Genomic DNA, 17,325 nt, shown 5'->3' with positions numbered 1-17,325 from the left:
CTACAGACTGAGGTACCATATAAGTAATCCCACTCAGAAAGAAAGAAATGGTAAAGAATATTTTGATTTTAGGCGCAGTATAAACGTGAATTTCATTTTGTATAGGGAGAGTTAAGGAAAATTCAATTTAGATACAAGAATTATCTGACTTTATTTTGCAGATTAAGGAAACGTTTCCAAGGTTTTTCCTTAATGAAGATCCGTTGGGGTGATTGCAGATTAAGGAGATATTACCAATGTTTCTCCCCAAATTTAGGGTTAACGTGTTTAAATTTAGGGTTATCAAGCTAAGAAGTTGCTCCAAGTTGACCAACTGAGGAATATTGACAGGAATCATAGCTTACTAGATAGGTCACGTCCCTGAAGGTTCTCTGATCCGCCGAGTATGTACAAAAGAACCTCGAACATAACAGATACAAAATTTATCGAAGAAGGCTTTTACTACTACCCAGTGTTAAAGATTTTTAAGCTTAAACAAAACACAGAATTTTAGATTCTTTGATGCATATACGGTCTATAACTTAGAATGTTAGGCAATTGATAAAAATATTGGTCCATTCAGTTTACTATCAATTTTTAACATCTGAACATGAAAAACTGTACTCTGTAAATTTCATTCTGCATGACTGGTTGAAAGCCATCAAAGATTTCAAACCACATACAATCCTAGACACATTGCACTGATAAGTATATACAGACAGCATCATGCCAAAACCGCCCTGCCAGCATTTGACAGGAACTATGCTACAGCCCAGTGAGAACTATATAAAGACAGCATTATAGCATCATTTGGCAGGAACTATGCTGCAGACCAGTGATAAGTATATACAGACAGCATCCTGTCAAAACCGTCCTACTAACATTTGGCAGAAACTACGTTGCAAGAAAGTATTGTTTTGCATACTCATCTAGTTTTTATAGAATCTCTTTCAGCATTTGGTCAATGGAATTGCAACTGTTTAGGATGTTTTGTCATGGCATTTTAGTTTTCCTCTAAATAATGATGATCAAAATGTTGCAATTGTTGGCATGACATTGGGTACTTTGTCTTCAAGCAATTCGACAAGCAGCCACCCAAAATTCTCAGCTCAAATCTAAGTGGTTTATTTACACTGTTTATTTGTCACGGAAACTATTTGAGCCTAATTTTCCTACATTTGTAGGACGAGTCTCTAATATGTGGTATTATTTTATGGTCATACTCTCTTACAACAAACTGCTGTAGTATTCTAAGTGTCGGCAAAACATTATTTATATTTTTTACTCAAACACGTTCTTATATTACTTATATGGGTTATCTGAAGCTTAACTGATTTTTGTTTGAGTATGTTGAAGATATATGGTATTAATAATGTTCAAGGATTTAAGTCAATATAGAATGGTTCCCACACCTATTCACACTATGGCTATGACTTCTTTTTCTTTTTTTTTCTTTTTTTTTTTGATAAAAGTGGATGAGACCATTAAAATTATATTGATTTTTTTTTATTTTTACATGTGTCTGGTTCAAAGAGCACTGAAGGGAAAGAACCAGTAAGAAAACCCTTCAGTATTGCTCAAAAGAACATAAACCTATCTACCCATTACAAAAAGCCCATAGACATTCCAAACCCCCAGATACATTGCAATACATTGCCACCCGCATTAGATATAAAGGAAGCTGTGAGAATCAGTCTAGAAGAGAGCATCTGAAGATGGAGCCAAAGATGTCCAACAAAATTCAGTGCCATCACCCCAAAAGCCAACCTGTCTATACACCACAAGAGTCCAAAGCTCTGAAGAAAACAGAACTCAAAGCCAGAAAAGAACCAAGAATAAGTGATCCTGCTTGACACAATCAGAGAATGATTCCATCACGAAAGTTATAGACTGAGACAAAACAATCATTTGAACAACAATATAGGTGATCTAGGTGATCTGTACCTCGCATAAGTATGCTGTTGGATTTGACTGTGTTCACTATTGGCAATCTTGGCTGCTGCCCTAAACATCAGACTGGTATCAGGAAAAACTGCTCTCACATCTTGTTATTATTTCCTTTCTGAGTTTTATTATTCCTTTTTGAAGCTTTCTGAAGATTATAACTGCCTAGCAATTATGGTTTTAAACTGCTCAAGTACCTTGGTGATCAGATGATGTATTAAACCTTTTAAAGTTGTTAATGTGTCTACTAGTATTTTGGGTCTCCAGGCCTTGGCAAGGAAGTATTGCTTTCTTAAATTGTGAGGATTGTCCATTGAATTCAGAGATCTTACATTTGTGTCTAATTGCGAGCTGGTCAAATAATGTTGAATATGGGGAGACGTGTTGTGAATTTGTGGTATTTATGCATCTTCTGGCCACCAAAATTTAGGGGTTGATTTGCAGACCTATTTCTGCCACATGAAATCATTGACTAATGATCGTTATGAACATATTTAGTTAGAACCAGCAAGTGCGATCATTATCTAGTCAGTGAATTAGAGAATTGGGCTGTGCATGAATATTTGGTGGCACAATATGGTAAGCAAGATCAATAGGCTCATAATATTATTACCATAGTTATTATTATGTCTTTGTAATGGATATAGAGTTGTCAACTATCTATCAAGGTGGAGAATGTTCGAGGGTTACACCTTGTTGATGTATGTGAAAAAAAATGATTGTCTAATGTTTGTAAAATTTATATTAATTTGAGAAAGCCCATGTTCCCGTCCTAATAGTTTAAATATTTGGAGACCTACATGGAACTTCAATTCTATTTGGAAGTGAATAGAATATGTAGGTAGTCCTTAAGTGAAGGATGCCCCCTATGACACAAGCCTGTAAGGAGTATATAAGGGATAGCTCCAAAGTTTTGGGGGGCGTTATTAAACTTTTATGTTTCTCCATTTTCAGCTTGTTTCAATTTGAGATTGAATTTGTATTAGATGACTGAATAAATCAGGGTAACCTGCACCTAATAATGATACAAGTTAGGATCTAATGGTGTAAACAATGTTTATTTTTATTGAGTACGGATGGTCTACAAAATCTAGCTGTGTGTCTGATTTTTGAATGAAGCTAATCTTGCTTCAAAACGACTGATTAACCTTCATGTTATATCTCCGACCTAAAAATGAAAGATGTAGTTAATTCTGTCAAGCATGGCCGAGATCTGTAATTTTCAACTTATCCTCTTATTATACGAAAATCATGACGTTTTTTAAACCAAATTGTATCTGTTTACTGAAAAAAAGTACGATATGATTTATGATTGGTACCATAAACGAGACTATATAATTTGAAATAGGAAACTGGTATATATTACTAAAGTTGGTCAATATTTGTCTAAATAGTAATGTCTTCTCAAATACCTGAGTAGATTTGATTACTTTTTAAGTTGGTATTATTTTTTTATATGCCTTGTTTAGAGACTAAGTTGTGTGGATTTAATGTGTTAACATGTGTTTGCCTCTCGGAGAGTCGAATTTTGAATCAAAGTTGAAATTCGTCAACAAGGAGTGGCAGGCCATTAAAGGCATCCAGCTGTTAGATAAACTGTAGCTTCTCAGGTGGTCCTTAGCTGGACGTCTCTTTGGTGTTCGTTGTTGTTTCTGGTATTACAGTTTGTGAGTTTCATTTCTTTTGTCTTGACAGCTGCTATGTAATGGGTCTGAGTCTTCTCCTATGTTTACTTAATCAAAAAAATTGATCCAAAAACTTTAAAATTCTATATATAAATTCATTGATAATTTGATTGTGACATATATCTAGATCTACTTGACTAGCATTTGTTAACCCTTATGATGTGTAGATTATATATACTGGCTATAAGATGAACCCCACATTGGAACCAAGTTTGACACAAAATGTCAGTGTAAGCGATAGATGCCATGGTCTAACATCATATCTTCGAGATTAACCAACTTCCACAAATAGCACAAAGGTGAAGAGTGCTACCAGCTATCCTATTTGTGGTAGAAGAGGAGTTTAAGTTGTTTAACCGATTGTTACTAGTATCATGAAAGGAACAGAAGCCAACACCTAAACGTTGTATTGGGACATTAGTTGGTTATCACATGAATCTCAAAGGTGGCCGATGCAAAGTACTACCCATGTTGTGAAGGGTTTAGTTGCATATCACCAAAGCCATATGTGATATATGTCTAGAATTACCCCTTCTATGATATGGATAATACTTAGAATTACCCCTTCTAGGATGCCTAATACTTGTTAATGGATTTGGGGTGAAAAAAAATCAAAATCCACTAATTTGATAGTTCAACAAGTCATGAGAATCGTATAAATGGTCTTATGTGGTGTGTTACACTTGCACCTTATCTATTAATTATTATTACTAATGTAACATGCTTTCGTATCATTATAGCCAATACATGTGGGATTACTCCTGTAGGTAAGTTGCTTGTCAATGTTATGTACTGAAAAACTATCTAAAACAATCAATAATATATTTTTTATATCATTTTATTTGTGACGTATCAGAGCAATTATCTGTCTTGTGGCTGTGAAGAATGGAGATATGATGAAACATTTTTTAAATTGCGGATTGCAGTCGAAATAAAATTGCAATAACCTTTTCTATTTCGAACGTTATGTGCCTTTTCTATTTCTAATCTACAGGATTTAATATTTTAAAATCCTTCTTCCTACACGCGGGTTGCATAATTTCTTTTATTTTTCTTAATTGATTTGATGGTTAATCACAATCAGATAGTTGTTTTTGAAGGCAAGAGTTGCATAGAAGTTAGGGTTTTGAAATAACTTTCGCAGTTTGGTTGGGGAAATGAATCTAATGAAGGTGTTGATATATAGTTCATTGAAAAAGAGTAGATGCAATGTTTAAATTAAAGGTGTAATAAGAATTTTTGAAATAGGAGGAAAATAAGAGGAATATTTTTTACAAGATAAAGTGAAGGGAATTAATTCTTGATAGTCTTATCGTAGATGTATTAAATATATTTTAATTTCTAATGAAAATCGTGATGAATTTTATGGCTACACATATTGTTTCAATTGTTGGGGCCATCTATGGTATACTTGTTGATGGCTAGATTTGAAAAGATGGTAAATCAGAGGTTGGAGGAAATGGAGGCAAGAGGACATCACTCATCCCGAGTTAGCTTCTCACTGAGAGATGATTCATTATATGGGAAGCACCTTTCAGTTTTCACGTTTGTGTCTCTGAAGAAAAGAGGGGGCTCGACATCATTTGTGTCCCTAAATAAAAGAGGAGGCCAAGTATCTTACAATTGCTTATGAGTGTTCCTAAAGAAAAGAAAAAAAAGGGAGCATAGCATCACGAGATTCTTGTGAATGCATTCAATGTATTCACATTTGGTTGAGGTTTTGTACAACAAAGGAGGCATGTGACACACTCAGATGAAATGTCGACTCTTAGAGGAAAGTTATTCTCTTATATGTAGCTCTAGAGGAGTCATTTTGACACACTCAGAGGAGATGTGGATTTTTGGAGAAAAGTTGCTGTCACATTGTGTAGGAGGTTGAGGAAACTTTATGTTCTCTCCTGTTGTGGAGAGGTTTGCAAGTTCTACAGTAAGGAGATCCATTGATGAGGTAAATCCAATGTTTCTTGGGTCAGCGAGGAGGATTGGTGAAGGCACTTCGTCAAAGTCTCCAGAAGGGTTTTTGTGATCAACCTTGCAATACTCTACGTTTCTTTAGATTAATGTAATAAAGGGGAAATGTTGGATATTACATTAATATGGGTAGTTTATACTTTATAGTTTAAAAAAAATTATTTAGATAGTTTTGGGGAAGTTATTCCCATAGGGTAGCTGCTTGTTGGAAAATAAGTCTTTCAAAATCCAATGCAATGTATTGGAAAACCATCTAAAGCAATTAATAATAAATTTTCTATATTATTGTATCTATGGTAATTATTTGATCTTCTATTTAATCTTGTGCTCTTCCATTTTTTTACAATACAAAAGACTAAGGAAAACGAATGGAAGCTATTATGTAGTATAGGGTGCACTAGCATTCCTTTTTATAGCTGACAAAGATGAATAAAATAGTGTCACATTTACCTCTGATTGTTATTTGATCATTATGTAATTGTGTAAATAACTTCAAGTATTATGCATATTGTTATGCTTATGCCCTTACCAATGTTATAAACAAGCAGTACGGGATGTTCACATGTCATCATAGGTGGCAATAGATAGGGAAAATGATGGAACCCACATGGTGCATTATGTGAGATGCATTTAAATTACTTTTCAAATATGATCTACTTATGAGATTATGCGTTATCTGACATTAGAGTGACAATCTGAGAATCGGATTCTTTCTCAACTAAGGCTTTAAATTGCTGAAATGTACTAAACACGTCTGATTTATTTTTCAGAAAATGCATCCACATTTTATGATTGAAATCGTCAACAAATAACAAGAAGTGCCTGCAACTAGTAATAGATGGAGTGTTCATTGGCCCACATACATCAGCGTGAACCAACTGAAGGACCTTGGAGGCTCGCCAAGAATCACCATTCGAGAATGGTGTTTGATGTTGCTTCCCAGCTTGACAGGTTGCACAAACTCCATGATTTTGAGGTTGGTTCTCAAGTAGACCAGCAATCAAACCCTCCCGATATAACTGAGAGAGATAGTGCACGTTTAAGTGCCCATAATGTTGATGCCAAAGTGTTATGATGGATGTACTCCTAGCAACCAAAGCGTGCTCCTAAGAATCGCCGAAATCAGCAAGTCTATACAAACCATGATCCTCAAGTCCTATTGCGATTTTAGTATGAGTCTCCCTATCAACGATGCTACAGATGGACGAACTGAAGACAACATCTAATTTAGGAGAGTGCCTCATGATCTGACTAACCTAGAGGAGATTATGTTCCATGCCTGGAACATAGTAAACATCAAGAAAAATTAAATTTCTACTTCCTGGTGAATCTGGATAGTGCCCTTACCAGCAACTGTGTACTCTTCTCCTTCTCTGAAGATTACTGAATCCGAGAATGGTTCAAATTTCGTGAACCAATCCAGACGATGAGTAAAATACCGCAAAGCTCTTGAATCAATATACCAAGCAGAAGAGTGTATTGGATCTGTTGTTCTCTTGGCCATAAAAGCATAGAAAGCAAATTCTTTCTGTTCAAAGTGTTCGGCGACATTTGCTTTCTTTTCTGTTGAGACCCTCCCTTCTTCTTTTGTTCAAAAGCCAATCAAATTCAACACTCGGCCTTCATGTGACCAAACTTACAACAATAATTGCAATCAACGATCTTCTTGTTGTTGTTGTCCTGAGAAGAACCAAAGCCTTTCGGCTGAGAAGATTAAGTCTTCCCTTTGTTCTCCAAAGAAGATTTGGCGGAGAACGCTTGCTCGGTGGAGGTGGAACTGACATTGCTTCCAAACTGTTGGTGCCACTGATCTTGTTGTAAAAGCTGTTACAAAGTTCGAAAAATTTCAAATCGACATTAGTGGAAGTTATATTCATCGTTTTAATGAAATGCTCATAAGATTGTGGCAAACTCTTCAGAGTGATGACGACTATGTCCTCTTCGTCCATTGTGTGACCAATCGCCTCAAGTTGGTCACAGATGTCCTTGATCTTGGTCAAGTGATCCTACTCAGGTGTCCTTTTGTCCATCACAATCGAAAAGAGAATGTTCTTCAGAAAGAATGCTCTGCTCTTGTCAGAGGTTTCATGGAGACTCTTCAAATGATCCCATATCTCCTTTGTTGTTTTGTCGGATAGTACCTGAGGTAGTTGCTCGTCTATGACAGAGAGTTTGATGAGAATGACTGCTTCATGGTTGCGCTCATCCCATTTGTCCTGATCTTTTCCGACAGTGGTTGGGCATTGAGACGTGCCTAGAACAACTGCATCAAGATATCGAAACGCAAAAATAGTTTACATACGCTGCTTCCAAGTGTTGTAGTTGCGACCGTTGAATTTTTGGCTTCTTTCGAGCATTATATTCATCAAAGATGCCATCACGTACCTCGAGGTCAAACCTAATGAACGCACAAATTCCAAGGCACGAAAACCAGTAGATGAAAACAAAGGGTTTTAAAAATTCTGCAAGTTAGACTCGAAGGCAGAAACTTAAACCCTATCACGGTTTTCGAGGCAAAAAAAATCGGAAGACCCAGAAAAGCTCTCGAAAAACCCACAAGGAATGTGTAATTAGAATAATTTTTCGACTTAAGGGTCAAATCCACAGGTTTAAAAACCAAGGCACAGAAAACGATAAACCTAGAAAAATCTGAAAGCAGCCCAAATCACATCTCGAAAAACCCACAACAATTCTGCAACCGGAAAAAATTTCACCTTGAAAGAGAGTCAAAACCCTAGGCGAAAAAAATCTGCAGACCCAAAAAAATCTAATGGTCACCCAGTTGAGGTTTCAAAAAACCCACCACGAATCTGCAATCAGAATACAATTTCAACTTGAATTGAAGGGTTAAAAACTTAGTTGAATGTGCAGAAACCCTGGGCGAAAAAATCTGCAGACCCAGAAAACCTTACAGTGACCCAGTTGAGATTTTGGAAAACCCAGAAAAACACGTGACAAATTTTTTATTTTTGAAAAAAAACCCTAGCAGCAAAAAAAAACCTTTTTCACGCAACAAAAAAAACCCAAAAAAAAATCTGGCCTGTTCAGGATACCCAGAAAATCAGACGCGAAAAACACAAACCCTTCGCATAGAAAATCCCGTCAAAAAATCACGATTTTTGAAGAGTTGACGCTAGAAAAAAACCTTTGGCTTTTCCTCAGAAAAAAAAAACCACGAGTTTGTAGAGAAGGGTTTCATTTTTTCATGAGAAAGACTCACAAAAATCAAAAAACAAAAACCCTCGAATTTTCCTTAGAAAAAAATTCACAATTTTTAGGGCAAAAAAAAATGATCTTCAAAAGCTTTAAAAATTCCTTTCGAAATTTTAAAAGACCAAATTTTTAGTCGTCAAGCTCTGATACCATGTTCAAGAAGTGAACAAGTAAAAAATTTAGTTATTTATTAACTGAAGGAAAGATTATATTTATAGTAATGAAAAATATTATAGCTATTAATTAAACTAACTAACTGCTACTGTAGACATTTAAGATGTCTAACAACACTAATTTGACCATTAACAGTACATAGAATTATTATTTTAACAATGTTTTAATTAACTAGGTGATGGGATGATGCATGAGACAGTTTGCATCCACTTCTATTTTTCCAATTGATCTTCATGAGACCATGTGATGTTGAAGTAATTTATATTATTTTATGTGATGGGTGCATGCACTAGTAACACTATATGACAAATATTATGTATATGCATGATGCATGTAAATAAGTCACACTATCTATATGCAGTGTATGCTTAAACTAGTCATTGTTTGTAATTATGATGTGCAACTAAAGTCATCACCTTCTTCTAAATAATACATGTCTGAGCCAATCATTCTATGAACATGGGATATATCTAAATGATATGGTCCTTGTGTGGTTTTTGTGTGTTTGTACACTAATTATTGTTATGGAACAAACACTTAATTGGGATGTGTTCATTATCAATTTTTATAATTAGACTAACTTGAAAAAAAAATCTTAATGAATAGTTGTGGTTTAGCTAATAAATAGTCATAATTAAAAGAAAGATCATATATGCTACATAAGAGGAGAGAATGAATTATCACTATTTTCGTGTACGAACTACAAAATCTATGCATAAGAGATGATGGAAATGATAATGATCTTATTTATAGAAATGAACAAATTGATTCTAAGCCACTCTTGAGAATAGAATGGGGGAAAAGACAAGTGAAAATATTTGACCAAAGAAAAAAAATAGTATTAGAGAACAAAAAAGTAGCTAAACAATATGAAGGCAAAACATGGGCTTCCAACAAAACGGTTGAAGATTCTAACAATCGATGACAATTGTGCACCAAGAAGTCCTTAAATTTTGTTGTCCCCTTCATGCATTATTCCAAATTAATCTTCTCCTCGTAACCACCTACATACCTACAATTCTCAAGAGACCATTATTTCCCCAATTATACAATATATAACTTCTTCCATTGAGAAAACTCCCCCTCCCATGCCACCTATACAACACAAATGTTTTACCCCCATTTTTGTGCTTGTAGGTTTATATCTAATGATGAATGTCAAAACAATGCAGAGTCAATTTTTATAGTTTGTGATATATTTTGAACAGGCAAAAAACCTAAGCCTAATCTATTGGATGCGCCTATCCTGATGTTTTGGGTTGGATTCATGGGATATATGTATATCAAAGCCTCCTAATTGCATTCCTTCTAACCTCTGCCAATTGCAGACACCTTTAGAATAGGGTGCTCAACACCTATATCCAACACTTTCTGTACCAAATTATAGATCCAGGTTCCTCGTCGTACCTCTATTCCAGGTTAGGCTCACTGTGTTTGTTATTATTTTTGTTTCTGTTGTGTATTGCTAAAATCAATAGTTTTGTGATTGTTAATAATAGATCTTGTACACATTCCATTACCTGAATAAGAGATGATGCTATGAAAATGTTAGATGGTGTTGAACAAGAAAAAAAGAAATTGATGATTATCTCCCTTTTCTTTTAGAACTTGTAATTATAGATTATTAGATCCTTGCAAATGAAAAGATTCAAGAGAGAATTAATGAGTTCTTACATAGGAGGTGGATACAAAATTATAAATTTAGATAAGGAACTTTGGAAAGGTGTAAAGAACATTTTGGTCATCTTTCAATGTGATTTAAAATATAATAAAAGGGATGGGTGACTTTTGATCATTGTCCACATATTTTACTAGTTTATCCCACTTTCTTGTTTTGTCCTGGCCATGTTCTCATACCAATTTTATTTAAGAGGATGTTTCTAAGCATTTCAAGATTTTCTACAAACTTCTAATATATAGGATTCAATCACTAAGCAAGACCAAGTTGTTGACTCACTTGTAATGCTCAACAAAGTTCTAAACTAGTAGTTTAACAAAAATAGGTTTTGCAACTACTTGAGATGTCTTGATTCTCAATGTAATGACAACACTCAACCATAGATGCATGTATTACAAATTTTATTTAAGAGGATGTTTCTAAGCATTTAAAAAATTTGTACAAGCTTCTAATATATAGGATTCAATCACTAAGCAAGACCAAGTTGTTGACTCACTTGTAATGCTTAACAAAGTTCTAAACTAATAGTTTAACAAAAATGGGTTTTGCAACTACTTGAGATGTCTTGATTCTCAATGTAATGACAACAGTCAACCATAGGTGCATACATTACAAATCATTTTTCTTTTCTCTTAAGTCTGGTTTTCTAAGTTTGTGTTCCCAATTTGTTGTCATACTATTGGACACAAGTGTAATGATTGATAATTATTGCTAGGCTAGAGTTAACCTTAAATAACATTTGCATACATTATTTGAGACACACAATCACACTTAGACAAAACTAACCTTACCTACTTAAGGTCCATCTCGCAATCCTTTCAAAAACACACAAGTACAAAAATTATAATTAAGTTTTAATACCTTACAAACACATTCAAATATTATAATGTCCCTTCTAATTTTTATATTATCATCAAAACTTTTTTTTAATTATTAAAAAATATATTAAGAAAATGCATATATAATACATACCTCATTACAATTATTGTTTGGAGCATTGGAATGCCTATTGTAGCTTGAAGACATCCTTGAAACAAAATCTAACATAAAATAATACATTAATCATTAAAATTAACGCCATGTTTCAAAAACATAATTTTTAATAATTATAAAGAAAACAAAATATAGTTAACAAAATTCAAATATAAAGAGAACCACATAGTAAGATTGTTGTATTATTTAGGATAGGACAAACATTTTGGACTTCAAATGTATACATAACTAAGAATATGAATATACACTCCACGATCTGTACAATAAATTTCACTTTTTCTTAGGGAACCGAGTATATGTATATATATATATATATATATATATATATATAGAGAGAGAGAGAGAGAGAGAGAGAGAACGGGGGGTAATAAAATAAGAAGTGAGATGTGAGTGTGTTATCAAAAAATATTAAAGAGTCATCATTGTTGAATAATTCAAGACTGTATGGTTCAAGAGTTCGAGACAGAGAGCTTAAGAACACAGCTCAAAGCTACACCTTTCTGAGCGTCAAGAGACAACTTGATGGAGCCCCGCTTGGTTCAGGATTTGCTTCTTCACGAGAAGATCTTCTAAAATATGTATTCATATAATGTAATCAATAAGTTTTGTTGTGTAAGCCTTAAGGGGGGGGTCCCTAGGGCAAGTTTTAGGATCAATGTAAAAAGGGGGGGAATGTTGGTATTTATCACATTGCTAATCATTTGTTATGCACAAATTGATGCAGTTTTATAATTGTTTCAATAATGGCAACCACATCCAATACCGCATCTGATATTTTGCATTAATTCTCCTCACATCTTCAAGTTATATATCAGAACATTTGCATTGCTCTCACTCTAAAACCATCCTACAAATCATTTTATGCCTTCTTATGATATATCTTTTGAAAACTATTAATACTTGTTTATAATAACTCCCCACTTATAAGTCACCATAAACAAATTTGTCGCTTACAAATAAATTTGGAAGAACAGAAATAAGATATACAATTTTCCTTGGGCTTTTGTGAGGATAATGTGTAAACACTTAGTGATCAAATTCTTACATATTCCTCCACTAACATGGTATTCATACACATAAATATATCACATGATAATGATGGTATTTTGAGCCCATTATCGTTTCTACACAAACCAATATATTTAACACCATCTAGGCATCTTCATGATAAGTTGTAATATGTGGAAAATCATGTTAGTATTTTTCAAAGTTCTCAAAAGAAGGATTATACTATTTAGATGTTATATAATATGTTAGTATAACATAAATTGGATTATCCTTAAATAATTGTGTTTGTGTAACCTAATTTCATATAATATGATGGTAGGGGTGATCCATGTTGCTTCACATAATGTCCTTCAAAACTATGTGTTTTGAATACTTTTATATGAACAAGTTAATTTCAATATTTTTTAACATGAGTCATTATGCGCTTACATAGATCTATCACAATTATATTATTGTACTTCACACTTCATGTCTTCTTTTGTAGATTTAAAAATTCTTTTATTGAGAATTTTCAAAAAATAACGATCCCAAGATAACAATAGATCGAGTACCACAATGTAACCAAGGAGAACATGACAAAACTAAAGGGTTATGTAGTAAGGCTCAAAGATATGATTTCTAACATGAGTTTCATATTACTAGATAATGAGATTCAAAGTTTAGATATCAAAGATTTTATTATGAATTATTATCATTTAGTTTTGAGTTGTGTTGTAGCTTATAAAGGTAGGAACTTTTTTTACTAGAACATGTGTGATCTTTCACATCATCTAGCAAGCCTCTTCATTACCATGAGTTGTCATCAAAGATAAATTTAGTTAATAAGGACAACAAGGATGGATCAAACATCATCCATAGTAATCATTATGAAGGAACCATCAAACTAAAAAAATTTAGTGAGTTCACTAGACTGGAGGATCCTTCACATGTCATTTTGATATATCTCTTACTTGACAAAAACTCATCAGTTTACCTCATGTTAAGATAATTTATATATCAAAGGTTATCTTGCGATATTTCAAGACTAAACATTTATGTTCTCATCACCACATTCATGGACACACTACAAGTAGGTTTATCACACCATTTAGCATAAAATCTAATATCTTATCAAAAAAATTGACACATGTTTTAACGATATTCATGATGAGAACATACACAAGCAAATACTACACATGATGGGAACATATACAAGCAAATACTACAATACTAATATATTGTAAAGAAATGGTTTGAAATCCATAACATAACATCTAGACCATTTTTTTCAAAGTAAAGATCGCACTTGGCATTACTTTACAAAATTTAAGTTTATAGATAAATCATTTATGATCATACAACATCCTATATATGTAACGCGATGTTCCAATGGATAAGCACATGTGGGGCATAACTTTGAATAATACAATTTTTGGCATCATCAAGTTACACCCACCCAACATAGATAAACATATTGGTTAATCTCTTCTATTACATATGCCATTTATGTTTGTGTGGTTTTCATGATTTCACTTCATATCAACATAGATAAACATATTGGTTAATCTCTTCTATTACATATGCCATTTATGTTTGTGTGCTTTTCATGATTTCACTTCATATTACCAATCAAGGGAAAGAAATTATTTCTCGTTAAAAATATTCTACATTTTGTTCATAATCAACAATGAAAAAAATGCAAGGGGCATCTTTTCATTCATATTGTCATACACATTGATCACACAAATATTTGAAGTACATCTTATATATGTATTCTCTAATCAAATTTTGTATTTATGTATCATACTTTGTTGTACACTATTTTCACACATGAAATCACTTCCCTATCACGCCCTCAATTCATGTGCATTTCTTAGTAATAAACATAAAAGAGGATGTATTATTACTAATTTCATATATTTAATCTTTGCAAATATGTTACAAGTTGAGAAAACACATTTGATCAAGCAAATCAATTTCCAAAAGACCCGCATGCTTTATGACATTGTTATTTTATTTATTTTTACTTCAATATATATGATCACTAAATTTTACACATGCACCAAACGATAAAATATAAACAAAAAGTGCCATATCATGACATATTCCCCTCTTGTTTTGCACTACTTTGCACCCATCCTTATGTTTCTTAAGGAGGTCCATTTAGAATTAGCCAAATTGAACACAAGTTTATATTTTGAAGGGATCCTTAAAATTAACTAGCTTGCAAACATGATTATTCTCCAAGGGGATACCTAAAAGGCCTAATTTGTGCATATAGAGCATGTATTTAGAGAAATCATCCCTAGATCATTTTATAAAATTACGTGAACACGCCAATTAGATCAAACAATCACTCTAAATCAAAGTAAGAAAACAACTCTACACAACAAACAAACTCTAATATTTTGTAGGTTCACAATGAACATCTTTATCTACAAATGCACTCAACATTCACCATTATCATCTTACCTCTTTATTGTTGACTCGCTTTGGAGCTATATCAAAGCCTAAGGGAGGTTAGCATACTTTGACATCATTGTATAGCTATGTTACCCCGAGTTTCCGGGACGGGGACTGGAACAGGGACGACAGGGGATAGGGGTATGCATTTCCGAGACGGTGATTTTTTTTGTCAATTTTGGGGATGGCTAGGGGACGGCTATATAAAAATAGGGAAAATTAAAATATTCATATGAAATCATAGATAAAATATGCACATATACATCATAGAACCTTAACATATAAGAACCAGCAAAGTTCTTATTGCAAATTTGTATTAAATTGATAGTCAAAGTCAAATTGCTTCTAAAATTCATTGTCAAAATTCACTCTATATATGCAGAATTTATGGGGACGTCCCCTAGGAGTTCTCTGTCCCCGAGACAGGGACACCTGAAAAATATTCCGGGGACGTGTCCCCAAGTAATATAGTTGTATAGAATTTCACATGACCTTCTTAGTAGCACCATTATTTTTGAGTTAGATAGCACCAAGCAAACACTTTTTCAAGTTTGAGGATCAAATTTGGCCTTGGACAAAATCAGTCATCAAACAAGATTATAGTTTTGCAAGGTAGGAACACTATTGCAATTTTATCCCAACTCCCAATTTCTTAGGTTTTGTTATCTTAGCCTTCTAATCATGGATAGTCTTAAAATTTATTTTATTATCATCCACCACAACTTCAATCATGTAAGTTTGAATTCCATGATACTTAAAACTCTAAGTATCAATTAGTTTCAAAACATATCAATTTATATTCTCAACTAATTCACTTTAATCCATTTATCAAATTCAGTTTTTAATATCTAAAATCAATTCGATTTAATTAATTTATTCATTTAACTTTAGATAATTTCAGAAGATATGTTTTTTGACCTTACAATAGCATATTATATATTCTCTTTTGACTTTTAAACATTCTTCTAATTCGATATATAAAATGAAAGAACAATCTCAAGCTCTAAGAAACTACAAAAGAAATTATATGATTATCTTGGTTGTTAAGCTCCCATAACAAAATCTACATTCTTGGCCTAAAACTCATATAGCAATAAATCATATTAAAACATTTAAAGATATTAAATTTTTATAGTTAAATGTTTTAAGATTATATTATGTGAATATCTTTTTAGTAATATTTTTTATCACATTTCACTATAAGTATCAAATGAATAAACAAGAAAGAAAAATACAGATAATAGATTATAAAATCTAATCCAAAACATTGATAAAAAAATACTCTTATAATATATTCACGGAATATGAACGTCGCTAGAGCATGCTGCATTTCAAGTCCTTCCCTTTTCGTAAACTATGATAACCCAGAACAGAAATAATAAGAACGTTTAAGCAGAGATTGTAGGGTAAGATTTCAATCATTTTGAAAAGCAAACAGAAGCATTTTTCAAAATAACAATAGTCAAACCAGATACTTTTTGAAACTGTTTTAGATCAAAAAAATTTCAACTTGTTATATTTAGCATTTATTGATTTCATTTCAAGTGCAAAAAATACTCTCGATTTGGTTCTTCCTATCATTTTTTCTTATTTTGGTAACCATATAAAAATATCTCGATTTGGTTTGTTCTTCCTATCATTTTTTCTTGTTTTGCTGAATCAAAAAAAATGCCCAAAATGGTAAACATAAAAATTTCTCGATTTGATTCTTCCAATCACATTCTCTTATTTTGCTGAATCAATGAAAGCCCAAAATGGTAACCATATAAAAATAATAATAATCAGACTCATTTAGCAGTGGACAAAAATGGGTACCTGTTAAATGATGGAAACGGTTCTCAAATGCTCTAACAGTGGGAATTCTTCTTTTTCCTGCAGGACTGCCGCTATTGGAGAGATGGATTGAAATGAAATAAGTGGATAAAAGTTTTTGCATTGTCTCTACAAAAAAAAGTGATTTTTGTTGAGAAATGAGGACCGACAAATTGTACATTTTAGTCTAGTCTTAAGACTGTGACAACTGCAATCCTGTCAACAGCAATAATTCAATTCCTTGCACCACGATGTTTATGAGGTGAATAGGACTTTTGCAGATTTCAATGCTGCAATTCAAGTGCACAAAATCTATTGGTAGGATATGGATGTGAAGATTCAATGCACATCTCTTCACCCTTTCCTAGTAGTCAACAGCTGTAAAATGATGTCGTGTACTTATTGAAAGATTTGTCCAACAACCAA

At 33.1% G+C, this 17,325-nt stretch overlaps 1 protein-coding gene across 1 annotated transcript in view; it reads right to left on the bottom strand.

Annotated features, from left to right (window-relative positions):
* Nucleotides 1-17,013, bottom strand: part of LOC131053800 (agamous-like MADS-box protein AGL11) — a 31,415-nt gene extending 14,402 nt beyond the window's left edge. Inside the window, exons 1-2 of the mRNA XM_059213640.1 lie at nt 16,903-17,013; nt 11,617-11,684 (exon numbers count right to left, since the gene is read on the bottom strand). Of these exons, the coding sequence (XP_059069623.1) occupies nt 11,617-11,670 (54 nt within the window). The 5' untranslated portion in view covers nt 11,671-11,684; nt 16,903-17,013. The remainder of the gene's footprint in view (nt 1-11,616; nt 11,685-16,902) is intronic.
* Nucleotides 17,014-17,325: the final 312 nt, after the last annotated feature.

This window comes from Cryptomeria japonica, chromosome 10, assembly GCF_030272615.1.
Source record: "Cryptomeria japonica chromosome 10, Sugi_1.0, whole genome shotgun sequence".
NCBI classification, from domain to species: Eukaryota; Viridiplantae; Streptophyta; class Pinopsida; order Cupressales; family Cupressaceae; genus Cryptomeria; species Cryptomeria japonica.
This window is presented reverse-complemented; position numbering and strand designations above follow the sequence as displayed.